The sequence below is a fragment of the Enoplosus armatus genome, chromosome 11, assembly GCF_043641665.1.
Source record: "Enoplosus armatus isolate fEnoArm2 chromosome 11, fEnoArm2.hap1, whole genome shotgun sequence".
NCBI lineage: Eukaryota > Metazoa > Chordata > Actinopteri > Centrarchiformes > Enoplosidae > Enoplosus > Enoplosus armatus.
Genome location: NC_092190.1, coordinates 8,072,883 through 8,100,056, shown reverse-complemented (window position 1 = coordinate 8,100,056; position 27,174 = coordinate 8,072,883). Strand labels below are relative to the sequence as shown.

Sequence of the window (27,174 nt, the reverse complement as noted above, 5' to 3'; positions counted from 1 at the left end):
GGCACGCTTTGATTCATGGGGTCGTAACATTTCCTGTAGGCCGAAAACGAGTATACAAGCCTGGAGTAAAAATAGTAGGCTACTACATAAAAGAGCACACACACCACTCAGAAAAATTTGTAATTCACCACAGATCCACTCTCAGCCAGCATTACATAAGGGGAAAGAAATGTGAGTCTCAAAAACAAAAGTGAGGATGAAGATCCACAGTGCAGAGCGTTTGTCATATCTGCTGCAGCTGCGATTGGAGTGCGAGTTAGAGGTTTTTCCCTTTGCTTTAATGAGCTTTTCCAGTATGATTAGTAAAAATCCTGGATGTGCTCCCTCCCTGATGGCCCGAACTGTGACTCAGCCTCTGAAAGGCTCCACTGTGAGGATCAACACCACTCACCACACACTCTAGCACCCCTCCCACATTGAACATAGTGAGTCCAGATCTCCTACATCACATGTAACTGGTTCATTTGACATTATGACAAAAATTGAGATATCAGCGATGGTCTGAAGTATGGGAGTCCGGAGACACAAATAGCTAGTAGCAGGGTGAGTGTCGTTTTTCTACTGTGTATGTTCTTCATTATCTTTTCCACGTAAACAGGTTCCTGAAACTTGTGCAGACAGATGGGGTGGTTGTGTTACAGTCTGCTTGGTGTTAAGTGAAAGATGTGTTGAGGGATATACTGAGCCACCAGCGTTGGCCTTAGGAGGCCCATCGCTGAGAGACCGAGAGAGAGAGAGACGGTCAGGAAATTGAGCCCATATGATGTTTTTTCCACCGTCACAAAGTAGATTTAGGAGAGATACAAGGGGAGCCAAGAGAGCGACGTTTCTGTGGGAGTGATGGAAAACAGGAGGAAAAGAGAGGGAGAGAGCGCAGCCCACGCCAAGAGAAAAGAAAGAGAGAAAATAGACGGTGAAAGGAGGCGATTGTGAGAGACACTATCTTTACTCCTGCGTTTCATCTGCGTATGACATCATGCTAACCAAGGGGGAGCTTCTCAGGAGGAGCTGAATGCTTGAATGGACTTGAGGAAATTAACTGCTCCTTCCACAATAAATGTCACTGCATATACATTTCCGACATATCTCTATCAGGCTGTATTATTGTTCCTGAAGCTGAACACTTCAGAAAGACAATCGTTCTTGATCTGAATTCATTTACATATCACTTTCTGGCCTGACTGATAAAAGGAGTTCAAGTTATGGCAGGACAGGAGTAGAAATGTAAAATTTCATGCCATAAATACATTCATTGTAGACATATTGTTTCACTTATTTATGTCTTTCCCTGTTCTGTGTGGTAGTCTAGTGTATTTGAAAGGCATTAAAATGACAAAAATGATTCAGTGGAGGAAAAGTCTAACATCTATGCTTCTTTTACTCCCACAGTCACCTAAAGTGCGCCCTTATTCTGCAATGGACGGCGTCCCCTTCTTCCTCAGCAGAGTTAAACCCGAACCTCCAGAAGACCTGCTCGCTCACGACCTGCACTTCCACACACAGACCGAGCCTGTCGACCTGTCAATCAACAAACCCCGCCCCTCCTTTTCATCCACCACCTCATCATCCTCCCCTCTCAGATCCGCTTTCTCCCCGTCTTCTTTATCGTCGTCATCCTCCTCCTCCTCCTCTCCATCGGTTATCACCTCAGCCTCATCGGTGCTCACGCCAGGCCCTCTGGTCGCCCCCGGAACCGGGGTGAGAGGTCAGCCGTATTTGCACATCCTGCACTCTGTGCCGCCGCCTCCATCCAGCCCTCTGAGCCTGCAGGGAGCAGGGAAGCTGGCCAGCCATGTTCACCGCATCCCAGTTGTGGTACAGTCACTTCCCCTCATGTACACCACTGCCGTTCGATCACCCTCCAGCCTCAACAACGCCATCATGCTACCTCTGCTGGATGAGGCCAAAAGCCAGGGCAAAGGTGAGACCGTGCTCTCCGAACACATTCATATGGGTGGCTTTTTCTTTTGGGATTTCTATTAAACCTCTTTTATAATTTCCAGTAAGTCACGCTGTAATGTAAGGAAATTATGCTTTATGATTCAGACTTTGTGCTAGTACCTCAAGATTATACTCATTTTACATGTCTGATGTGTCTCCAGCTTTAATAGAACATTTCTCCACCAACTGAGAAACATCAATTAGAAATCAATTATCTCACGAATAATACCCTAAGTCAATATAGTTGAATATTTTCAATTACCAGTTGTAAACTATTACAATACACGTTCTAAGGGGTGCTTAAAAGCCTCCCAAAATAATGAAAAACTTTAATTGGAAACCTCTTCATGTCTGACTGTTTCTGGGTCAAAAACAAGGGATGACAAAGATGCTGGCATCAGGCAATGACGAAGTAGCTGCAATACCTATGTGATGGTGCTTGAGATATCCCAATGACAAGCTGTTTATGATGGTATATTTGCCCTGCCTTCTTCAGTCAAAGAACTTGCAGACACAATGCTGTGGAAGCTGACAGTGTGTGTACATTCTTTTAGAGACGGCCCTTCAGGCGATGTTCCCCCCTTTCAGAGAGAAGATGAGGTTTACAGGTTGAAAGGCTCTCTCCGTCTTTAACTGACAGTTTGCTTGGCTGTCTTAAATAGCCTCTGGTGCAGGTAAGCAGGGCCACACCAGTTGTTACCTTTCTTTCTATTGAGAAGCAAAAATCTGGGCCAGTTTGAGTATTAGACATCACTGGCCTGGCCTAGACTGTGTTATTGGTTTTCTCTCTGGGTGTGGTTTTACTCCCAACCACGGGGAGTAGGCCTACAGTAGGTGTTTCTGTCCAACTCCGAGCCATACACAGGGCAACTGTTGGTTGTAAAAGAGGTTGCCTCTCGTCACACCCTGCAGGATGGACAGACACACTTAGACTTTAACTCACACCCATGCATGTACGTGAAAGCAAACAAACAATGTATAATGAGAGCATGTGCTCAGACAGACACTTGGCCGGCTGGGTGCGGTGGTCCCCTTAGAGATGGGCGTTTTAAACGCTGGATGTCTGCTCCCAAGGAGAGGAGAGGAAAGAAGGACGGACAGGAAAAACAACACTTGCATAAGAGGGTGTGGATGGATATTGAAGATTGGTGGCAGACACATGCACGCACACAAATTTACAGTTCAGCATCAGCTCTGCCCAGCTCTGAAGGCACCAAACACAAAAGGAAATGGGGTGAATAAGTGTTGAGTGTTGGGTGTGGTAGATACAGTCACTTTTAATGAGACCGCAGTAGACAACAAGAACATTTTGCCATTTATTAGCCTTAATGTGACTTAATGGGAACATTTACCTGAAAATTCCCACAGTCAAAGTCAAATGAGAAAGAATGAAGTGCTACAAGATATCATATTTTTGTTTAGATGTAAGTTGATTTCTTTTTGGTCCCATCTTATCTGCAGTTTTCCCTTTCAGGTGTCACTATTGGATTGTGGCTGGAAAAAATAAGTTGTTGGCATCGGGGGAGTCACTAACTAAAGTCCATTTCCCCCCATATGGAGTTTAATGTGGGTAATGAGGGTCAAGAGCCCAGATTTACCTTGTTTGACTTGATACAAACCCAACAACCATGTGCAATGATGCAAGTCTCAGTCATACTGAAGCTTTCAACACAGATGCAAAAACACTTGCATGCACATACACACACACACACACTTCCACTCACCCACATGCACGTGCGCGCGCACACACACACACACACACACACAGGTTGGCCATCCTCTTTAAGAGAGGGCGGGTACCCTTCCTTTCACTGCTGTCTCCCTGTCTCCGGCAGGAGGTTGCCATGGAAACAGGGCTTGACTGGAAACAACAGGAGAGAAAGAAAGAAATCCAGTGCTCTGCCCACCTCTCCACCACTCCTCCTTTGTGTCCCTCGCTCAAAATACCCCTTTCCAACACACGATGCATTTCTAACTAATTACAGGTTTTCCATAGGGTAGGCGAGCTGGTCACCACTCTGCATGTCTTAGTCTAGTCTACGACAACAGTTAGAAACCTTTAAAAGCAAAAGCTCCAACAGAGTTACGGCATTACCCCCCCCCCCCCCAGTAATAACACCATGTCTGCTCCTAACTCTAGACCCTTATTATGGGCCATTATGGCCACAGTCTCGGCTGAGAGGGCAGAGGAGGTGAAGTCCTGATAGCTTATAAAAGCACCAGGCTTACAGTAATTGGGGATGCTGCAGAGCTCAGTGGAAAATGTATCACAATATATTCAGTGTTAGCGATTACATCGTCAGAAACAATTATAGTTGTTAGTTATTGTAATGTCTTAGCCAAGCAGTTTCCAAGTTGTGTATTCTTCTGTATGTTGTCTAAGTTACTATTTAACTCAATCAGGGTTTAGTCCGGGGGAATTTCCAGCAACTTTTCTTTGACAAGTAGTCTCTGGCAGTTATTTTTTCTATTTTTTTTACATTCATCTCTTGAGTTATCAAGGATGTACGCAGCCTGTGTCCATGGAGACAGAGATGACAGAATGACTGCAGGCTCTGGCAATATATCCAATGAGTTGTCCAGGGGAGAAGTTGTCACAACTTGTGGAATAGATGTAACTTTGTCATGCAGCTCAAGAGACAGAGACCTCTGCGCTCATTGGCTCAGAGGGTCACAGTTAATGCTGGCCAGTCAAACGTTCAGCATGTTTTTTTCTTGGTTGCTGTGCAAAAGAAAAGAATGAAAGAAGGGACGAAGCTAGCTTACTAATTATCAGGATGTTCTCTGAAAAGAGTACAGCAGTGAATGGATTTATTTAGATTTTGTATTGTCTTCAGGCCTTTTATGTGTAAGTTTGTCATTATCATGAATATGATTCTCTGTCAGTTGCACATGTAGGGGAATAGAGCACAGAGTGCTCAGCAGAGTAGCACTCATGCATGCACACATACTTTTAACTTGGACATATTCAGTATTCACACACACACACACACACAATAACAAATGTTCAAATGTTCCCACTGACTGCTGTGTCTGTGTCCCATCTTTACAGCACACATAGACCACAACGGCCTGTCGCCAAGGCAGATCAAAAGTGACAGCGATGACGACGACCTGCCAAACGTGACCTTGGACAGTGTTAATGAGACCGGCTCCACTGCGCTGTCTATAGCCCGCGCTGTACAAGAGTGAGTATCAGGATCTGTACATGAAATGTTGAATCTCTATACTGACTTTTTCACCTCTGCAGACCCTAACAGCTCTTAAAATAACCTCGTATTTCTATCTTAAGTTATTTCTGTTCCGTCTGGTCACAGGAAGATGTTTGGGAAGTAGAGTCTTGATACTTTGACTCCTCACTGTTGGCTGCTGTATTTGGTAATATGGGAGTTTCAATTTGTTCCATTGTTATAGTATTCTTAGTGTTGGAGTATTTTTCCTCAAACTAACTTTCCTTCACATTATCACAATTATCACATTACAATGTAGTTATTTATTAAAGTAAATGCTTTACAGCACCTTGTATTACTCACCAAACAAATAAAAAAACAACATGAAGGGTAAAAGTTGTTTTTTTTGAGAAAAATATTCTAACATCTTAAAATACATGTACAGTATATGCAGATCTCTATTAGGGGCTTTTATTTTGAAGATGTAGTTTGCTGCAATGTATGTAGTTCCAGCCATTGTTTATCAAGCTGGTGAGGTTTTGGTTAAATTAATATAAATATATATAAAAAATAAAAGGTAGAATTAATTAATTAACAATACGAACATTTTTTGAAAGTTTTTTATAAACTGTACAAATTGAAAAAGTACAATGCACATTAAGTTTGAAAAATGAGAGCTCTGACATTACCAAGTTCAGAGTACAGAGGTTGAAAATGTTTTCTATTACATTGCGCATTGTCAGTCACCTTGGATGAGGACATCATTTGCAAATAAACCCAGTGTAAAGGCTGGCGTTGTGCATGTCTGTGTGCTTTTGTAACTGCACATTTGGATGTATCTGCGTGGGTGTGCATCTATATGCCTGACTGCATATGGCTCAGACATACTTTATGCCCTGTTCAGCCTACAGACATCACAACTCCTGTGGTGCCAGTCCATCTGTGTTGAATGAAAAGACTTCTCCTCTCCAGTGGATGACAGCTTACAGTACTCCTGATCAGAAACAGGAAATCAGACGCAGAGAAAGATTTGGCTCTGCCCTGCCCTCCTCCCCCTGCTGCCCATAAACCCAGAACAGTCATAACTAGCCGCCTGGCCAGACTCAAGTTAATGCCCATAGGACTTTTATTTAGACTAACTGTAAGGAAAGTATTCCAGGACTCTGTGAGAATCCCGCTAATGATGTAGCAACATTAACAAGGCTGAGGTAGCCCATCCCCAACTGGCTGTGTTTTGGTGGTAACAGTCCAGTTTACGTGGTTGAAATTGTGTACAAGACGTTGTATTGTCTGTTTGAGCACTGCTGGCTATGTGAACGTCTACAGTAATGAAACTAAATGAGGTATTATGGTGGCGCTGTACAACACATTGTGATAAAAACAAGTTCTCCGGCTGCACTTGTTCAGTGGTACAAGTAGAGGTTGCAGTGTTTCAGGGAAGACACACATCTCCTCACACACCCACACACACACACAGACTCACTAGAGGACTCAGGTTTCGATGCAGGTTATTGAAAGGGACAGGCGTGCCCCTGAGTGCCACACGTGGGCACCGGGTGGTCAGAGGAGAACAGAGGTTGGCAGTAGCCAACCTTTCACTGCCCAAGCTTTCACTATGGAGAGAAATCACCAGCCAGGCTTAGCAATGCCCTGCCAGGGCCTGCCCACACACTCACTTCTCTGTGTGCAAAGTGCAGACTGTGCTCTGTGGAAACTGTGCTCCTGTGTGCGGGCTGTGTATGTGGCCGCGCGTGTGAAAAAGTATGTGTGTACGTCTGTAAGTATTAATCCTCTGGTGTATGTGTGTTTGTACTGTATGCATGCACGTGTTTTTGCACAGTGGACAGAACAGCTGGTTCCAGAAGGAGGTCAGCCATTGTCAACAGGAACACAGACTTGCATGTTTGTCTGTGAAAAACAAAGCAGTCTGTAGTCTTCTTGAGTTACACGCCGGTTTGGCCACATAGAGGAAGAATGTGCATTCGGTATTGACACAACACATGCGCTCTAAGGACATCTGCACTGCAACAGAAGCCGATAGCACTTCTTTGAAACGTATCAGTCCATTGTGTTGCTGTATTTCTTTTCTTTTCGTTTAAACGTGTGCACCGTGAGTGTAGAAAGAACTGCTTTATGTAATTTAGTATCCACATTTACACAAGCAGTCATCCAGAGAGCAAGTGTAAGGGCGGAGGATGGGAGTGCCTGCAGCTTCCAATCCAGGTATCCATATATAAATAAATGAGTGAAAGGAGAGAGTGAGATCGAGAGAGAGAGAGAGAGTGTGTGTGTCATGTGCTTCTTGGGCAGCCTCCTCCATATTCATGCGTTTCCCTGGGGACGGTGGATAGGCTATTGTGGGAGAGCGCAAGTGAAAGAGAGGAAGACAGTTAGAGAGAGAGAGAGAGGAGAGGGAGAGAAGGTGTGTGAGTGAGTGTATGTGTGTGTGTTGGGGTTTAGGGGCTTGTGTTGGAAGGGTTATCTCTGCTGAAGTCTGGCTGGTCCCCAAGGACCTGGGGCCACGGAGCAGAGCAGGTGGAGGAAGGGGAGGGGGGTGAGGCAAGGGGTAGTATCCTCAGACAGGTACAGGAATGCCCAGTGGGCAGGCTTCCAATGCACACACACAGTCACACACACTCCCTTCCTGTTTTCTTGATAAATCCACTATTACTGTAGGTCTGTTTAAGAACCACGTAGCTCTGTTGCTGTGAAACGTCTGTTGTCATGACCTTGTTTCCTATGAAAAGTTATGTATTGTGATTGCATTGCGGGAAACCCCTGGTACAGGTGACAGACACACACACACACACACACACTCACACACTCCCTCGCTATTCCTCTTCGCCTCTGTCTCGCTGTCGTGCTCGTGGCGAGCAGCGGATGAAGAGGGGAGGAGAAAATGAGGAAACAAAGGAACTAAAACAGAGAACAGCTCTGTTTGAAATCGTTCTCAGCTCCACTTCCTATTTCTCTCTGCTGCTCTGGGAGACACAAACGGACACATTCACACAGCCATGGTGCCGTGGTGACACAGGGTTCAAGGCAGTGTGGGTTTGCCCCTGGGCTCACATGAGAAAATACAACAAATTGATTCTCAGAAAAACAGCTACGACACATATAGCCAGAGACGTGGTGTTCAAGACGGATATTGTTTATGCGAATAAACACACCCTTCTCACAACTTTGTGTTTATTGTTTTCTAAAGATGACATTTTTGTCTCATTACTTGAGAAAGTTATTAATCTGAGCCCAAAATAAAACATCTAAACATAACTTCTCCCTGTTATAATTATACTTTTAACTTTCAGTGTGAACCAGTCGACCTCTAGCTGGACTCTAGTTGGACTAGTTGCTGATTTTGCTGGTTTAAAGGCACCAGTTGAAGTGTGAGTGTGAGCACAGTGATCTTTTGCTATGTATTTACACATACAGTAAACCTGCTGATATAAATAGCAACTCAACACTGCTAGTACCATCTTTCCAGAAGCTAGAAAGAATAGACCAGTAGTGGTGAAATTTTCTCAACCCACAGAGAAGCATGAAAATCCTTCAGCTGCAGTTAAAACGTGACAAGCCATGAGGTTTTTTTTTTTCTTTACATGACCAGAGCAACGTGGAAAAGCTTCCATTTAAGTCTGCAGATAAGCATTTTCATTGTGGATTAACCCCGTTATCTTTTCGATTAATCGTTCAGCCTTAGTGTCAGAAAATTGTAAAAAAATGTCCATCACAGTTTCCCTGAGTATGTGTAAGTGTTAATGATCCGACCGACAATTGAAAACTCAGATTTTCAGTGATGTAAAACAGAGAATCCTCACATTGGTAAAGACAAAACCAGCAAATACATTTTTTTCTTGATAGATGACTTAAACGATGAATAGATCAAAATAGTTAGTGTAGTAATTAACTTTCTATCGATTGACTAGCTGATTAATCAGCAGATGATTTTATTGCTATATTTCTTTCTTTTATCCTGTTTAATTTAATTTAAATGCTTACATTTTATTTTCTCTCACTGAATTCTGTTACTTTTCTGTCGTGACCTAAAGTGGATTTTGAAGTTTGTAACTCTTGTCAGTAGTGCGTTTCACATTGTGAAATTTCCCAAAATGGATTAAACCAGAAATCTGTCACCGAGCTCTTGAAGTGGAGCTTTGATGACGAATTATCACCAGCAGTGGGGAAGCAGTTGTTGTTACACATTAAATGAATTAATTTGTGATGAGTAATGAGCCGCCGCTCGTTCTTTGTTTTAGAAGCTGTTGTACTCAGACCTTCCTAAATTATATCATAATCATGGAGTCACCTCATGGATGAAGTCAGAATGTAAACATCCGCCTCATCTGCTAGATGTCTGAGCTCAGAGTGTTTCCACTGTAAATCCTGCCTCTCCTCTTCACTACCCTGGACACACATACACACACACACACACACACACACACACACACACACACACACACAGGCCTACAGTACCTCAGACTCTAGATGCTTGTCTACATTTCTCTGTTAGATTATTAGTTGGTCCGTTAATCTCATCAATCATTTTTAAGGAAAACAAGATGTTTTCCTTCTGCTCTATGAATACACTTCTTTGTCTAAATGTTCAGTTTTGACATCACGTTGCTGTGCGATATTTTCTGAACTTTTAGAGACACACTGTAGCGAGAGAGAGAGAGAGAGAGAGAGAGAGAGAGAGAGAGAGAGAGAGGGGAGTTGGAGTCCACTTCATATCTGACCCATGTGCTCATTTCCTGTACAGCTTCAGATTGGCAGTAAGCCAAGAGCAACAGGTGATCTGCTTGTATGTGTGCTTTTCTGTATTTCTGTGTATTTGTAGCCTGCGTGTATCTTGACTGCACGCGTGTATCTGAGTCTGCATTTGACAAGTCGTGCCTCAGTGAAACACAGAGAGACAGGAAGTGGGTTGTGTATATGTGTGTGTGTGTGTGTGTGTGGTGGAGACAGTCCACTGGAGGGCCCGTCTGGCAGCCCCTGCTCCTCTTTCAAATCCCTCTAACATGACCGAAGCTGTTCCGTTCGCACTCTCCCTCCTTCCCCTCTCCCCCCTTCTCCCTCTTACCTGTTTCTCAATGTCCACAGCAGGGACTCTGAGACCTGAAAGAAAAGCAGCTGCGCTCCACCGCTGCTGACAGTTAGATATATCCCACAGATATTACTCCTCCCTTCTAGTAAACAGAGATGTTCTTGTTTTCTGTTTTCTGTCTTTTCTTTCTCTTCCTTGCCCATTTGTTGTGTGTGTGTGCAGCAGTGTCGTGTAAAAGGTGCTCACTGTTTCACAGTCGACAATCACTGGTGAGACATGAACTACTGACCATCCACCACAACCCTACCCTCTTTTTGTTCCTTCCTGGATTTTCTTTCTGTGTGTGTGAGTTCAGATAAGTGATGCATGAGCACAGAAGTGATACACAGCAAATGCTCACACAAGTCTTGCATGCAAAAGCACGCACACACACACACACACACGCACACACACTTTTCTACAAGGTGTCACTGTTAGAAGTGACAAATTATATAATCAACAGTGATATTGACGAGTTATTGGAGAGGAAATGTCATGCCAAAATGTATTGATGACAGAAATAGCACAGGAGTCATTAACCTCATTGAACAACATTGGGAAATAAAACTCTTTTATCCCTCCACCTTTGATTGATGAAAGTATCGGAGCAATAAGAATACCAGCCTTCTTACCTCATCTACTCCCTCAGAGTTACTGTGCAGCAGTGTTACACTGCCACCTGCTGGCAAAGCTACTGTCCCACTACCTTACATGATAATTGTCTGTATGTATTACAGTATATACTAATCTTTATAGTATACAATTTTGCACTTGATGATCATCCACAAATCATACTAGCGTCATTGAACGTCAAGCACAGTTTTACATGCATTTCTCCATACTGAGTTCATTTCACATAGGTCTTTTTACCGACTTTCAACTCAGCACAACAGTTAATCTCACATCCAAAATGCACAAATGCAGCCAAAACACTTCATACACATCTCAGAATCAACTCTTTGTCTGCCAACAGTAACACTCATTATATAATGACCATAACTAACCACTAAAAAAAGGTAGCATTACAATTAGGGTTACCATTGTCTTTGTGAAAGTAATTTTCATTTATTTATTTATGTATTTATCATAAACTAGAAGGTCACTTCTTTACTACATGGGTTGTGCTACCTTTCAGTAAATGTCACAGAGATCAATTAGAAGTGCTGCAATGTGCTTCAATAGGATTTTTTTTTGTCATTTTGGCAGACTAATTCCATGTACACAAAATGAAACTAAAGTAATTCCAGTAATACAATACAAAACCATACACATTCAATATACATACTTGTATATGACAGCTACAGATATAGAAATACAACAGTGCTTATCAACCCTGTCTTCTGCATGTGACCACAAGTTCTCATCCACATCACACCTTAAGTCTTCTCTTGCAATCCACCTGGGAAAGAATCTTTTTGCATGCCTGATGCATCCCTGGCAATCTTCTGCAGATATGTCCAGACATCCAGCATTCATTGCGTCCAAGAGGAACATCTGATCATGTGGCTTGTGATGATACCACCTCCATGAGGAGAATAATTCCTCTATAGGGTCAAGGAATGGAGAGTAAAGTGGAAGGAAAACCGACTCCATCCTGGGATGGGCTGTAAACCACTCTGTGACTGGATGAGATGGTGAATGTTATGTTACAAAAAGTGAACTCAGTATAGAGAAATGTGAGTTAGCAATTGTAAAATAAAATGTAATAGTTATTTCACAGTCTAATAATGCTTTAATGTTGATTCTTATTCTCCTGTTGCAGCTCCATGTCCCCGTTCAGTATTGACAGCATACGACGCCCTCGGAGGTCAGAGTCACCCGATTCCAAAAAGAGAAGAATCCACAGATGTGACTTTGAGGGCTGCAATAAGGTGTACACCAAAAGCTCCCATTTAAAAGCACACCGGAGGACGCATACAGGTCAGTATGTCTCAGTGTGTATGTTTAAATGCCGACATTTACATGCTCAAAAAGTCACAGACTTATTTGTGTTGCCCAGTGCCATGAGCTTGCAAATAAGTGACACACCTTCTGAGTCTGAGTCTCTTTGAAGAAGTCACATTTGAATGTGGAACAGGTCAAAGGGTGGTTTAGTAACAAACCACAAAACAAGAAAAAGACATAAAATGTCTTAATTCTTCTAATCCTTCTAATTACTGTGAATTGACTAATCTGCGCATAGACACATGTAGACACTTTCACACATTGGTTCCAACTGGACCAAACGTCATTACATTGACATGTCTTTCATGTAGCTTGAGTGGAAGACTAAGGTCAATCATGGAAAGCTAGCCAGACCTGAATCCAGACAGACAAGGCAAGGCAGCATTATTTATATAGCACATTTCAAACACAGAGGCAATTCATAGTACTTTACATAGGCAAGACAAAGCATTAGCATGACATTAAAAACAATCAATAAAAACCAGAGTGAAATAAATTTCGTTAGAATGAAATTAAATAAAAGACATAAAATAGGCACAAAACCAAAACGGAGACCATGATCATGAGAAACCTGTTAAAGTTGCCTGATTTATTCTGGATGATCAATATTATTATCAGTCAGTCAAACGTAAAGGGGAACTCTTTCTCTTAAGTCTGTAATACAAAGCAGACATTAAAAGTGGAAGTTAACACATTCCTGTTCATAGATAACATCAGAAAATACGAGTGTGAATGTCAGTCAATTACACACCTTCTCTACCTACACTACCTCTCATGTGTCACTCTTCATATAGCCAAATGGAATACACATACAAATGATCACGTGTTGATGTGTAACATGAGGCTGACCTTTGTAACAGTGTAACTCTCAGCACTTAACTTTAAAACTGTAAGTGATTAATTTTTCATAGTGAAATGTTAACTTTTTACATTTAGCAGCGTTGTAGTTGACAGGTTGTAATATAGCATTTGGCTTAACTTGCCTATTCTGTTCCATGGTGAACTGGATAGTACATTGGCACAAAGGTGTTAATCATGCATGTTTTTTTTGTTGTTTACAGTAAATAAAAATGATAAAAGAATGTTGCTACTACACCAGACAGCACGCATTTGTTAATTGTTAATCAATCAATCAGTCAATCAAGTTTATTTGTCACATGTAATCATATAAGGTACAATCACAGTAAAGTGTAATTCTATTTAATACAAATTTAATATTATTTAATCATGTCAATTTCTATAATTAATAGCATCATCAACAGTGCAACAGACTGCAGTTGCGTTCTTCTCTCCATTGCATTCTGCTATTGCACCAAATATATAGTTACATGAAGCCGTAAAGAACTATACCAGTGATATGGTTTAGCCCATTTAATCACCATGAGGTCATGTAGATTTTACAATGCAGCTAACCGTTTTGCAAACCATGCTGCAGTGTCCATCGATTTTCGAACAACATGAAAATCCATTAGCAGACTCTTGAAACTTGCTTGAGTTGACACATCCATCAGAGTGAACATCAAGTCAGCGTTCATTTAAGTTCCATTATTGTTACGAGGCAACAAGTGCAGAATTTTCAAATCCACCTGCATTACTATGCGATGATAACGTACCACTGGCAAAAAAATATTCAGACTTGATGTTCACTGTGATGGATTACACAACTCAAGCAAGTTTCGAGAGTCTGCTAATTGATTTTCATACCGTGCGGAAATGAATGGAAACCACTAGATGTATGAAAACGTATGTAGCATGCATGTAGCATGCATTCAGAAATAGTCGGCAAAAATGTCAGCTATACATGTGTATGCTTTACTTATTTATATGATTTATGATAATATGATACCTCATGATTGTTTTAATAAGATATAATTATACTATAAAGGCTTTTAGCTATTCTTATAATGCATTATAGATGTGAACCTCATAGAAAATCAACCAACTTTTTGGGAGACATATCATCATTTATGAAGCATCAAGGCAAAAGTATGGCCACTAGCTGAGTCAAGTCAAGTCAGTTTTATTTATATCACAAATCTCACATTTGCTTCAAGGGGTTTTACAATCTGTACAGCATACAACATCATCTGTCCTTAGACCCTCGATTCAGATGAGGAAAAACTCCTCCTAAAAACACTTTTAACAGGAAAAATGGAAGGAAGGAGGAGCAACAGAGGAAGGGATCCCTCTCCCTGGATGGACAGACATGCAATAGATGTCGTGTGCACAGGATAGATAGTAGAATTAAAAAAAAAAACTCTGAGTAACTCTATGTAAAGTAGCCAGTGACAGTACTGAACATGTGATGTACAAGCTACTGACTGTGCACTGTGTTTTCTGCCTTCGTCTTCAGGGGAAAAGCCATACAAATGCACCTGGGACGGCTGCACGTGGAAGTTCGCCCGCTCCGACGAGCTGACGAGGCATTACAGAAAACACACGGGGGTGAAGCCCTTCAAGTGTGCAGACTGTGACCGCAGCTTCTCCAGATCTGACCACTTGGCCCTGCACCGACGGAGACACATGCTGGTGTGAATCAGATGAAGGGAGATAAAGAGAGAGAGAGAGAGAGAGATCAATGGAACAGACACACACACATACAGGCAGCCGGGGGAGCGGGATCTCCCTATGAATGTTTTTCAGCTGGCCTGGACGCACACTCACTCACTCACTCACTCACACACACACACACACACACACACACACATAAACGCACACACACACACACACATACACACACACACACACACACTCTCATCCGTCATGAGGAGAAGAAGATGGAGGGGTGCACAGAGCTTATGGAGCACAAAACAGGGTCACTTCTGGATCCTCTTTGGTTTGGAAGGAATAGACGGCAGGATCTGTTATTGTCATTGTTTGGAGTATAATAGGGAACTGTCTTTTACAGCACTGTTTGTAAATGTTTCACTTTGATTTTTAAGATGAACTCGCACTCTTTATTTGGACAAAAAAATATATATAATGCAATCGCAACTGTCTCTTTTTTTGGTATCTTTCTTTTCATTGTCGTTCAAATGGCTGCTTTTCCAGCATTCATAATGTGAAAGACCCCGTTGTATGGAATGGATTTCCTGTAGGCCTGGACTGGATCACAAGAAAGGACCTGGGCCTAGTTGGAGTTACAGGCAGTGTTGTTGCGCCGTGCCTCCCTGTGAGTCTGATTTGTGACCAGCAGAGGGCGCCATTTTGCCACAGATGGTTTCCTTTGCCTGCTGGATCCTGCTCTTCTCTCCGAGGCATGCCATGTAGAAGCTAAAACAGAGCTGGACTTTCACCGCTCTCACAGCCAGCAAACAATAAGTTGACATTAACTCAAATAGCCACAACCTGAATGGATCAACCTCATCAACACATCCGCTGTTTCAGATATTCATTGCTTTATTTCAAACAATGAAAAACTGGTCATGCATATCATCACACCAGCAAAGAAACACCATTTTATGACCCACTCACAGGGCCGGACAAACCCAAATCTCATCAGTGCTATTCTTTATGTTGAGCCTCTTGAAAGCATTTTCTTTAAAAAAAAAATCTTTGGTGGATTTTGTGCTGTGATTAGCAATCAGTAAAGTGCAATCTTAAAGGATAAATATACTTTCAGTATGACAACGTTTTGTTTATTGAATCTTGCTTTTTTTTTTAATGCCTGCTTATTGCTTATGTTTGACTCAGAAAAATACAACCCCTCATGTACAGTGAACTTTGAAACAATCAGAGGAGATTTCCAGTATGTGAAAAAAAGAAAAATCGAGGCACCTTACACACTCATGCTTTCATTCTGTCCCGATCTATCTGTTTTTATTATTCAGCCCTGTTTTCCCAGCTGGGTTTTGACAGTGTAAGGAAACTTGCTTTGTGGTTTTTGCACAGCAGCACTTGACCATAAGCTGAAACTGACATCAGCTGCAGTGTTACAGGGATAGTGTGGTACCTGATGTACAATACAGAAGAGCAATACATACAGAACAAAGAAATGAGAAGGAACGTCAACCTCCTCTGGGTTCTGTTTGCTGATGTCAATACCGGAGGAGACGTTTCTAGCTGAGCCGACTCCTCAGTCTGTACCACGACTCCCTCTGTTGATTGGTGTGTAGCTCCAGCACAAGGCTCTAATCTGATGTGTGAGTTATTCCGAATCATTTTATTTTTGTTTAATTTTATGTGTCTCAAATACAGACAGTCACTTGAAATGTTCTCACCTCAGACCAGATATATGTTACGATTATTATCTGACATACCTGAGATTTGGCTATATAAAATGCTGAAAAATGGAGGAATGACATATGCATACATACATATTACATATATAAAAAAAGACATACACATGTACATACATGAATACATTATGTGTGTACAGTAAGAAGACATTTTAGATGCAGAAATGTCTTATCTCTTAGAGAACATCGCTTAACCTTAATCAGGAAATGTAATTAAAAATGTTTTTACAGTCATAATAACGGACAAGTATTTCCAATACTCTTCATGCTGTGTAAGACCTGCGGACATAAACTCAGAGCATCAGGCCAACCCATATTATTTGATAGTGCGGCTAAATGCATTTATTGGACCGAAGCCAGTAAAAAGAAATGGTAACCTTTTTGATAATAGCACCTTGAAAACCATACGCTCACACACTCATGCACATATACACACACACACACACACACACACACACACACACACACACACACACAAACCTGCACGCTTGCATTGAACGTCCTCACTTTCAGTAAAGTAGCCAAATCCAGGAAGTCATTCCCACACATGCACCCAGCGTATGTGACACCCCTTTGATGTAATGGAGAATGGTAATGTATGTTATCATTATTTATGTATATTGTTTGCGCACATGTCATTATGCCCAGTTGTATTATCATTTTGGCAAAAAGCATATCAGCACCTTGTTTGTTTATTAGTATGATTTTCAAATTATTTTATTTCAGATGTTGATTTATAAACAAATAATCATCATATTGTATCATCCATATAATGTATGAGAACATTATTATTATTGAGGGGCACTTCATCATTGCATATAACTTTTTTTCTTCTGTAAAAAGGATCTTTTGAAATGTTGTAATATATGTGATAGTGAAGATAAAACTTATTACAAAGTTCTACAGCCTGTATATACATTGGAAAAATAGGGCTTTTGATTAGTAGATGCAGGAAATACATTTATACATGTAAAGTCTTTTTCAGAGACTGTAATTTATCTAATTTGATATAAATGGGGCTAATGGTATTCATCATGTAAATGATCATATGTGATGTTATATAACAGTTTGCTTTCTTTGGTTTGTGGTCAAATACGTTCATGAGCAAATCATTTTTATTCCCAAGGCTGAACCAGTGTTTGCTATAATCAACAAATTATTTATATACATTGAACGTATTAAGGTACTCGATTCCCTGTGTTGCTATTTTGCTATACCCTGACAAGAAATTATATTGATCAAGCACATATCAACAACACGTGTACTCTCGTATCCAGTGTATGACGTTGCATGCCTTAATACACCAGTTTTTGCTCAATTCAATTAGACTTGAATATGGTGTCTCCACAGGACAGGGTGTATTATATTTCCCTTCAGCATCTCTTTCCTCATTTTAAAGCATAATTTTGTAACGGTAACCAGGGTCAAAGTTATGCAATAATAATGAATAGTGCCTCATATTGCAAACTTGTAATATCAACTGCTCTGTGCAGCATTTCGATTTCAACATGTGTGCTCAAATTAATTAATTTCAAATGGGAAACCATGAATTTTGGGGGGAAACAAAGCACAAACAACGTTATGCAAGTCGGACCTCTAATGTTTAACTGTCTTTTCGCACTGAGCCTTATGCCATTGTGTCAAATGCAGCATCCTCCCATAACACTTTCACAGGCTGTTTATAGCTCACGTTATTACTTTGCTTGCAATAAGTCACTTCCTCTAAGGGGAACAAAACTGAGTTACAAAGGCCTCTTGATGTTTCAGCTTCATCACATGAGTTCAACGCGGTGATTCCATGGAAGATAATGAGGAATCTTACTCACAGGGGGAAAAAAATCCTGTGGCTGTAGAGTGATGCCTTTTGTTAATGAATACTGATCTTACACTTCTCTGTCAGTTCAATATCTATTTTACTTTCTGTGTAACATCTGCTTTTGATTTCCTGGTTTTGAAAATTTAAGTAGTGAAGCCAATGCCTATGTTTCAAGTTTGCTGATATTACGTACAGTAATCGTTGTTCCTGTATTTATGTAAAGTGAGTGTAGTGTAAATATATTCAGATTATTTCATTCTTAACGTTAAAAAAAAAAAAAGTTGTGGTATTGCTCAGCATCGCTTCAAAAGGGAGATTCTTCTCATGGAATTCCACATCTGTAAAAGAAATTTTTAATCCTGATATTTTTCAAAACTTCAAGAACAGGTGTCCTCCTTTTTTTTTTCTGTTACGCTTTTCTTTTCTCCAGGAGTTGTTTAAGTATCCAGTCAGTGTTTTGCCTTTTTCTCTGTATTTTTCATATGGATGGAGCTGTGAAATTTAAATAAGTTCAAACATATACATGTATATCAATATGAATGGAGGCATGAAGGTTAATAAAGTTGCATTTTGTATGTAACACACTGGTATGGGGCTAGTTGCTATCTATGACTGAGAGGGGTGGTATGTGGTTTCGATGTCACTTAGACATCTGAGTACTGTACTCACATTCTCTGGCATTCAGAAACCTAATCTTGGTATTAGGGAAGGCATTTTAAATTATAGGTGATATACAGTACAGTAGCTTGTACACAGAGTGCATCTGATCGTTACAAGAAAATCTTGGATAACCATTGACTCACCTGCTTATTTCAATTTACAGTATATATAAAAACCTACCTGAAACTCCTCCCTCACGTGTATTTAAACACCCAAGTAAAATGTTGTGTACCTCTGTGTAATATCACATTGCTTTGTTATTATCTAGTACCAAAAGAGAGTGGTATTAAGACCTGGTATGTTTTAAGAGCATGTAGGAAATACAGTTTCTGAGAACAGGTTGCACTTAAAAGAAAACGCCCAGTACATCCTGTACGGTACTCTATTATAGCTGGATCCGGATGAATGTTTCTGTCAGCCAGCAAAGGATTCAGATGATTACAATAACAATGTTTTCAATTCCCACTCCACTCAGCATTTCGTTGTGCAGTATATCACAAATGTGTGATTTATCACTCACAAGAGGCCACACTGTGTCGGCTATACTGTTCAAGCAAAGTACAGTCAAAAGAAGCTGAAAGCAAATAGGACGGATATACCAATCCCCACAGGGAACTTCCTCTGCTCTCAGGACAAGCTCAGACAACTTCCCTGGTTTGTACAGCTTCTCTTGGCACCTTTTGTCAGCACTTCTGCTATGACTCATGTCAAGGATTGTGTTAAAAAGCACAAATGCATTAAGAGTGTGCTCCTGAATAATTATTACATACCGGAGTAAAACACATGTTGCTGTTCCACCAAGGACCAAAAAGAAGTTCTGAGACGATCAAACACTGGGAGATGTGAAGGAAGAATAACATGTGGACCGGTTTTGAATTTAGAATTACAAAACTACAAAAACTACATCTGTCAAACTACAAAAACTACATCTGTCAAATTCTGCAATATCTGTTCTCTTGTTTCCTCTTTTCAAGTGGTTGTCTATCAGTGCTCCTTCTTAACTAGCATTTATCAGAACGTACATTTGAATAAATCTATTACTAAATCTAATATTTTCAACTTGTAACTAAAAACATTAAATCTCTGTGAAACAAATAATAATTCATACTTTTAAAACATCCATGCTATTTTCATGCAAAAGGTAAAGGTGCGAGACCTCTACTGTGCTGAAGAAACTTCTACAAACAAGAACCAATGCAGAAGATCAACATGACTGTAGTCACCTGCAATCTAAAAGCTGTATGTATTTCAAAAAGTGAGGGGATTTAATATGGAAACACATGGATAATGTGGAGAAAAAGGTTATGTATTTAACAATAGTAAAAAAAATCAGACATTCAGGAAGAAATATTCAACACAAAACTTTTATTTGCACTGTGACGGTCACATGGCTTCAACGCACATTGAATCAATTTAGGTTACATCTTCATGTCAAAATATTTGTGTGTGCATATATATTTGAAAAGTATTGCAATAATTCACTGGCACATACTCCACTGAGCTGCTACCTTGGCTGGAAAAAAAGCGATTACAGTTTAGACTGTAACAATGTTCTATAATTTGATCCTTCTTAGACTTGCCAAAAAAAAAAAAATAATAAAAATAAACTGTCTCTGTAATTAAAAATAAAAGTTTAAAATCTTTACACCCCCAAAAACAATCAATAGATTGTATCCTTAGACAGCAGATACAAAATATATACATCCTAACAAATTAGACTTTAAGAATCCATTTTGTTCAACTTGAGTCAAATTAAAAAAGAAAAGGAACTTGGTCATAGATAGAGATAGTTATATTGAGGAAATAAGGAGGGGCAGCCGACATACAGAATCGTTTTAGTACCTGACAAAAGTTTGTTTTTCCTTGATCCAAAAAGAAGCAGTTAAAGGCACTTTCAAAAGGTGTTTGAATACGTGGATCATAGTCAGAGAAACCAAAAGCTTACACAGATGTTCAGACTGGCAGGTCTAAAGAAAATCTCAAGCTCACAGACATCACTTTGAAACCGCTTATGAAGACAAATCATCAGTAACATGATGCTGTAATCCTGTTGCAAGATACCTAACGTTCGGACCCATAATTTGCAACCAAAACAGCGTCTCGATTTTTCCCCCATTACAACTTCCAGTAGAAAGAAAATAACTCTGACCTGCTTCTGAAATGTCATGTATTCAAAGCTGTAAATTTTGTTTGAGCACTTCTCTTTTACCATCCTCAGTGTAAAAGGAGATGTTGCTGTGTGGCTGAAAAGAACATGGGACAAAACAAGCCCATCTAAAAAAGTTAAACCTTTTTTCAATAATTAAATAAAACCATGAATTGTTCATAGAAGTCCTTAAAAATCAGAAATGCACCATTTGGATTCAGATCTGCACCTGCCTGAAAGACATTTAATACTTTCTATAATGACCATATCTATGTTACAATATAGGGGCATAGATATAGAACATTCATAATGCTATCCAAATGATTCATGTCTCATACCCATTATCTTCCTTTTATTCCTGTAAATTTCGTTGACCTCAGAGGCAAAGTAACCCATAAATCTGGCAGTGTTAAAGTCAAGCTGTAAGCACTGCACTCACCACATGGCTAACAAACAGTGCTCATCCCAAATATGTATTTCTCCTACTGTGTCTTTTAGTAAATCCACAACTTGTTTACATACAACTTTAACTAACTGCTGTTGCTTACTATCTTACATACACACACACACACACACACACACACACACACACATTCCTTGACCTTCCAGTTAATAGCAATACTATATCTGCACTTATAGTATGGCAGTTTGCTATTTAAGTTAATTAAATAAATGTCTGTACCATGATATGATCTGTACGAGGAAAAACTTGAAAATAAAATATTGATATTTAAAGTTGATCGTGTACTTGGCAGTACAACAAAATCTAATGAAAATAAAGGCTTAAAAATATTAAATATTATTTTGTTGTTACATTTGGCTAATGATTTTTGACTGACACCTTTGCAAATGTCCCCCAATATTGGGACATACGTGTGGAAATAAAATAAGGCAATAGTAATATTTAATCTTTTTACAATAAAAGAAACATTTACTTGTGGGCCAGCACTGCTAAGAAAGTCTCCACTGGGGAGTTTTTGATTTGTTTGTTAGTGCCAGTTCTTTGTCCATGTTTACAGAAAAATAAAAAGATTGACTGGATTTGCATGAGAGGGTTTCTAGCTCTGGTGTCTCTTCATGTGCAGCGCCAGGTGGTCTGACCTGGAGAAACAGCGGTTACACACACCACACTGGAAAGGCTTCGCCCCGGTATGTTTCCTGAAATGGCGAGTCAGCTCATCAGAACGGGCGAAGCGCCACTCACATCCCTCCCAGGAGCACTGGTACGGCTTCTCCCCTTCAGCAGACACAAAAAAAGAGAGAAAAAAGATGAGGCTACGCCAGACAGACAGCACATCATTATATACATTTCCCTCAATAAATGCCATTACTTAAAAGTATGGAATATATCTACATATCTCAAATTACTAATAACATGCTTTTGATGATGAAAAAGCGGATACTTTTTCATACACGCACCTCAACTGTGAGCCATAAATCACAGCGTGTCCTGTCTTTTCCTCTGCCCCCTTTATGAGAGCTGCGGGGTTTATGTGATTTGACAGCAGTGAGATGTGGGCCAGGTCTGTCAGCAGACAGAATGCATCTGCATGCCAAGTACAATTTTTCTGCGTGGCAACAACACCGCTTTCACCCCAAAATAAGAAGTGCAACTCAAAAGATTTTACCTGTGTGGGTCCGTAGGTGGGCTTTTAAATGAGAAGACTTGGTGTATACTTTCTTGCACCCTAAACAAGAAGAAAGCTCATTAAGATCAAAATACTTTCCTCTCACTTGGATATTGGCCTAAAAATAGAAACACTTCAGTTTTAATTCTGCAAAACTCTAAACTCTACCGGACAGCAGACTCACCTGGGACATCACAGTGGTGAATCCGCCGTCTCTCCAGATCAGGATTACTCCTTCTGTTGTACTTAAATGCAGCCGACTGGGCCAACACTGGAGACAGTGGGCCAACACCTGGTGTTGTCTGAACTGGTGTCAGGGTCGAACGTTGGGCTGGTCCAGCACTTGGGCTTCGGACTAATCCAACATTTGAATTCTGGTCTTGGCTTTGGACTGGAGCTACACTAGAAGTCTGTCCTGGATCAATGGGATTATGGCTCTGAAAAGTTAACTTAGAGGCGATGCTGGCTTGGTAGGAGGGAGGCGGGGACAGATTGTGGTGGAGCTCCTTCCCCCTGTCTGGACTTGAGGGCTCAGAGTTCGGTGGAGAAGGTGGCAAGTAGGTTGGTCTCTGCTGATGGTGTCGATTAAACGGAAAACATTCATTCTGAGGAGTGCTTGTGGGTTTGGCAGAATTCTGCACTTGGCCTACATGGACGTTCCCAACAGGAAGACTTAATGGGGCCATGGGGATGGAGTTCAGCTGCGACCCATGAACGAGCTGCTCCAAGTCAGAGTTCAAAAGCTGAAACAGGGGAACATCCTGGAAATCTGGCACCTCCTGTTTGATGAAGAAGTTACCGCTAGCGGTGTCGGCTGCACTAAAAACACCTGGGTATTCTGGGAGCGTTGGTGGCACTCCGTTGCCCTGACAGGTGGCGTGCATCAGAGAGTGTGACGGCTCTGTTTTGATCTGTCTCATAGTCCTGCAGAGACCAGGGTGCAGGTACGTGACGTCAGGAAGCAGCAGGCTCATGTTGACGCTGTAAGGGGAGGCGAAGTCCTCGGTGAAAGGCGGCTCCAGCATCAGAGCGCTGTCCCGGCACAGGATCTTGGAATTTGCTATGTCGTGCTGGTGCGGAGACAGGTAGCTGTCCATCTCTGATTTACCCTGAAAGACAAAAAATGATCAGGTCAGCCATGTAAAAGTTGGGTCTGTCAATCCAAATGCAATGTATTAGAAAAGCACAAGTGGCAACTCATTGATTCAGGCTCCCACATGGGTAATTGGTATATAAGATTTTCCTTTAACACAGATAGATGCACAGCCAGCATGGCTCTGGCTGAATGCCTCTAGTTTTCTACAGCTCCTCTTCTTCTGAAATAAAGAGTTCAATGCATAAATAAAGGCCGGCAGCTGAATGAAAACCATGACCAGAACTACCCTCCATTCCCCACTGATGCTGAGGCATCAAAAGACTGACAAAATAACAAAACTAACTGGTGTGAATAAATATGGGGATGCATTTGGGGCCTGCACTTGTGGTACACACTGCCACATCAAAGACGCCCCCCCCCCTCCCCCCTTTACAAGCAGCAGACGCCCTTCTGAAACGCTCCAGCCTAAGCTGTTTGGAAATACATGGCTGAAATTAGAACATCCAGTTGCTCTGCAGCGCTATGCATCTCTTCCTCGCAAGTTTCGGCAGCGGGTGCAACGTTTCACATCCCGGCCGTGCCCTGCTTGAGATTCAACCTGGTCAGTGAATGTCAGCATCAACACATCAAGACACCCAAAGCGAATTTCAGTGGGACGTGTTGGGACAGTAGCTGTGCATGTTGCAATAAACAAACAAACACGCAGGCCCACCTCTAATATATCAGGCTTACATCTTTAAATGGAAACAGCCTGTTTTGCTTTGATCAGCAACACACAGTCTTTCTACGTCAAAGCAGCAGGCATCAGTAAACAACGTGATGCTCTGAGGCAGATGCAAAAGATAAAATGCAATCCCCTACCATATTGTAATCATGAAAAGAGGAAGTTCCCGGGCTGGCATCCCTCGTGTTACAGAGCACTTGTCCATGATCTTCACCTCTCAGACCGTCGCCTGTCACTGGTGCGGTGGCTTTATGGAGAAACTGCGCGTCCTGCCCCGGAGCAACCCAAACATTATTCCTCACGGCAGCGGCCATAAAAGCAGATACTGTCTAACTATCCGAAATCTTTAACTAATAAATTAAGCATATGTGTTCTTTTGTTGCGAAACAATCTGTACGAGCAAAGAGCCAGCTGTCAAACGTTCATTCTCCCTATTTTGCGCTGGCTTGTCAAATTACGCAACTGCGTGATATCCGCGCGTCTGCAGGGCGGGGCTGAACATGTACAAAATAAACAGGACAATCAGGCGATCGGGATACACCTAGTGTAATGAATACTGTGGTTGTATGCTGAGGTGAAATGGCTGAGGAGTAGAAATAACACTCGACACGTGGGGATAACGAGGCTATTGAGGAAGATGAACGTGTCAAGTGTTTGTGTGAATAAATGGGCATTTTATTCCCAGACTTCAGAATAAAGTGAGTGAGTAAAAACTGGTTTAATCAGTGCAGTATTCCTCAGGAGCACGTTGAACAGGCTGTGTGCTTTCATTAACTTCCATATCACTTGTGAAAGTTTTTTTTAATTTTTTTTTTTACAAATTTTATAACAAAGGTTGACTCAGTCATTTTTGACCTCTAAGGCCTCTATGGACAAATTCAAAGGGGTGTCCCACCTGCCACCACAGTAAATCAAGTTAGTACAATCATTTTTTTGACGCAGTTTCTGATTTTCTTTAGAGCCTCCAGCACGCTTGGGTCCTGGTCTGGCATGTTAAAAACGCCACTGCAGTGCAGCTGTCTGTCAGGACTGCATACTTGATGCCAACATTCCTGAGCCAGCAGTGAAGCCTGCACACATATACTGGCAGTGGATGTTTCCATCAAAGTAGCTCAGCATTTCTCTCAAATACATTGTGGGTCATACTTACATTCAGCAGTGATGATCTGCGCTGAACCTGCCTGCAGTTGTCGTAACTTTGCTCGATAACAAACCAAACTAAACTGCAAATGCTGCATTCAGGAACTTATTTTTACTCTTCACATGCCTTTTGTTGTGTCCTTGTAGGAACTGTGACATATGATGTTTTTATCTGCCTTTTTTTTTGTTCTTTACATCCTTCGATAAACTCAGCAATGAAAAACAATCAGTAATCCAACATCCTGAGATGTTGATGAGCCCTCCTGAGATCACAGTGACAGCAGCTTTATACCTCAGCTTAACAAAACAGAACTCACTTGACAGGATTTTGTTTTTTCCCCCGCACAGGTGTATGAAGTATCACCCCATGCCAATGATACTGCCAGTGCGACATGCTGGAACTGGAAACATAGGTATGCCACAACATTGGCACGAATGTGGACAAGGCCAAGCAACATTTCATAATAATAAGAAAAAAAAAATCAGTGAGTGTTTTTTAAAGTGACATTTACTGCCACTCCCATGTTTTTCTTCAGGCAGTTTTTGTCCTCTCATTAAAATGTTGTAACTGCACCCACTGTAGGCTTGACTGAACACGTTTTCAATGTGAGTTCCTCTCAGGTTATATAGGGTCATATGTGAAACATAAACATATTGAAATCAAATCTTTACCATGCATACACTGAAAAAGCATTTTCATACACTGCTCTTTATTTGGGGTTTATAAGTAACAGGTCTCTGCTGTCCAGGCTCCGCAGCTGTGAAGCTCTGTCTTCAGTCCTTTTCCTTTCATAAATCCCTCCTCAAAACAAATTCTTATCTTATGGCATTCTCCTAACTCACTGTTGTTGTTGTATTTGTTTTATTTAATTTTTTTACCCTCTGTTACTGTGTTATACTTGTTTTGCTGTGAAATGCTTTATACATGTTTATTCTGATTATGTGATGGTATTGTTGATCAAAATTTCCTCAAAGTACTAATGTTATCAGAATGATCGCTCAACACTCACTTCTTCATATTTTTCATGATGCAGTAAAGAAATCTGAAACATATTCAAATGACTGCTGATCATCCAATTAGGAGCTGACTGATTGCTTGTCATGTGCTGACCTTTCAAAGTGCAATTTAAATCCATGGATGTCTCAGCTCCAAGAGGAGCAACTGTCATTCTTGGCTGTGGCTCTTCCTGTACGGCGAATGTGAGCCGAGCCCTCCTCCATATCCCCCGTATTAAAACCTCACAATATGCCCAACAACTGCACAGCGGAGGAGAGAGAATGCACGGTATGTGCTTACAGCATCACAACCCCTCTCTCCTCTCACATGGACTAATATGGCCAAGCCAAGAGGGGATAGGACAATAAACACATGCAGCACATTGCTACTGTAAGCACAGAGTGTTTTATTTATTTTGAAAGGGTAAAACAACTCTCAATAAGCGGATCGAATGATTTGGTGTTTTGTGTGTGAAATTGATAGCACTAATGGTCTGTGTATATTTGTGTGCATCTTATCTTTGTTTGTCTGTGAATAACCTTAAATGAGGTGACATTCAGTGTAACACAAGAAATACTAACAAATCGTATG

General features: G+C 41.0%; 2 protein-coding genes across 3 annotated transcripts in view; one reads left to right on the top strand and one right to left on the bottom strand.

The window, feature by feature from the left end:
* Positions 1 to 14,673, top strand: part of klf12b (Kruppel like factor 12b) — a 34,858-nt gene extending 20,185 nt beyond the window's left edge. For both annotated transcript variants that reach the window (XM_070914896.1, XM_070914897.1), the window contains exons 3-6: positions 1,390 to 1,921; positions 4,994 to 5,129; positions 11,957 to 12,114; positions 14,492 to 14,673. In XM_070914896.1, the coding sequence (XP_070770997.1) occupies positions 1,390 to 1,921; positions 4,994 to 5,129; positions 11,957 to 12,114; positions 14,492 to 14,673 (1,008 nt within the window). The remainder of the gene's footprint in view (positions 1 to 1,389; positions 1,922 to 4,993; positions 5,130 to 11,956; positions 12,115 to 14,491) is intronic.
* A 5,527-nt stretch (positions 14,674 to 20,200) lies between these two features.
* On the bottom strand, positions 20,201 to 24,760 carry klf5b (Kruppel like factor 5b). The gene is made up of 4 exons (XM_070914731.1): positions 24,584 to 24,760; positions 22,811 to 23,735; positions 22,627 to 22,686; positions 20,201 to 22,235 (listed from the first exon to the last, which is right to left on the bottom strand). Exons 1-4 carry the CDS (start codon positions 24,758 to 24,760, stop codon positions 22,057 to 22,059), a joined length of 1,341 nt encoding a protein of 446 aa, XP_070770832.1. The 3' UTR covers positions 20,201 to 22,056.
* Between the last annotated feature and the right edge of the window lie 2,414 nt (positions 24,761 to 27,174).

Bases quoted from the DNA above. Each gene is read 5' to 3' on its own strand.
- klf5b (XM_070914731.1), bottom strand. From the start codon at position 24,760: ATGGCCGCTGCCGTGAGGAATAATGTTTGGGTTGCTCCGGGGCAGGAC. The intron at 22,687-22,810 runs GTGAGTCTGCTG...CTTCTTGTTTAG, and splicing joins TCACCACTGTGATGTCCCAG to GGTGCAAGAAAGTATACACC. The intron at 22,236-22,626 runs GTAAAATCTTTT...TGTCTGCTGAAG, and splicing joins CCACCTACGGACCCACACAG to GGGAGAAGCCGTACCAGTGC.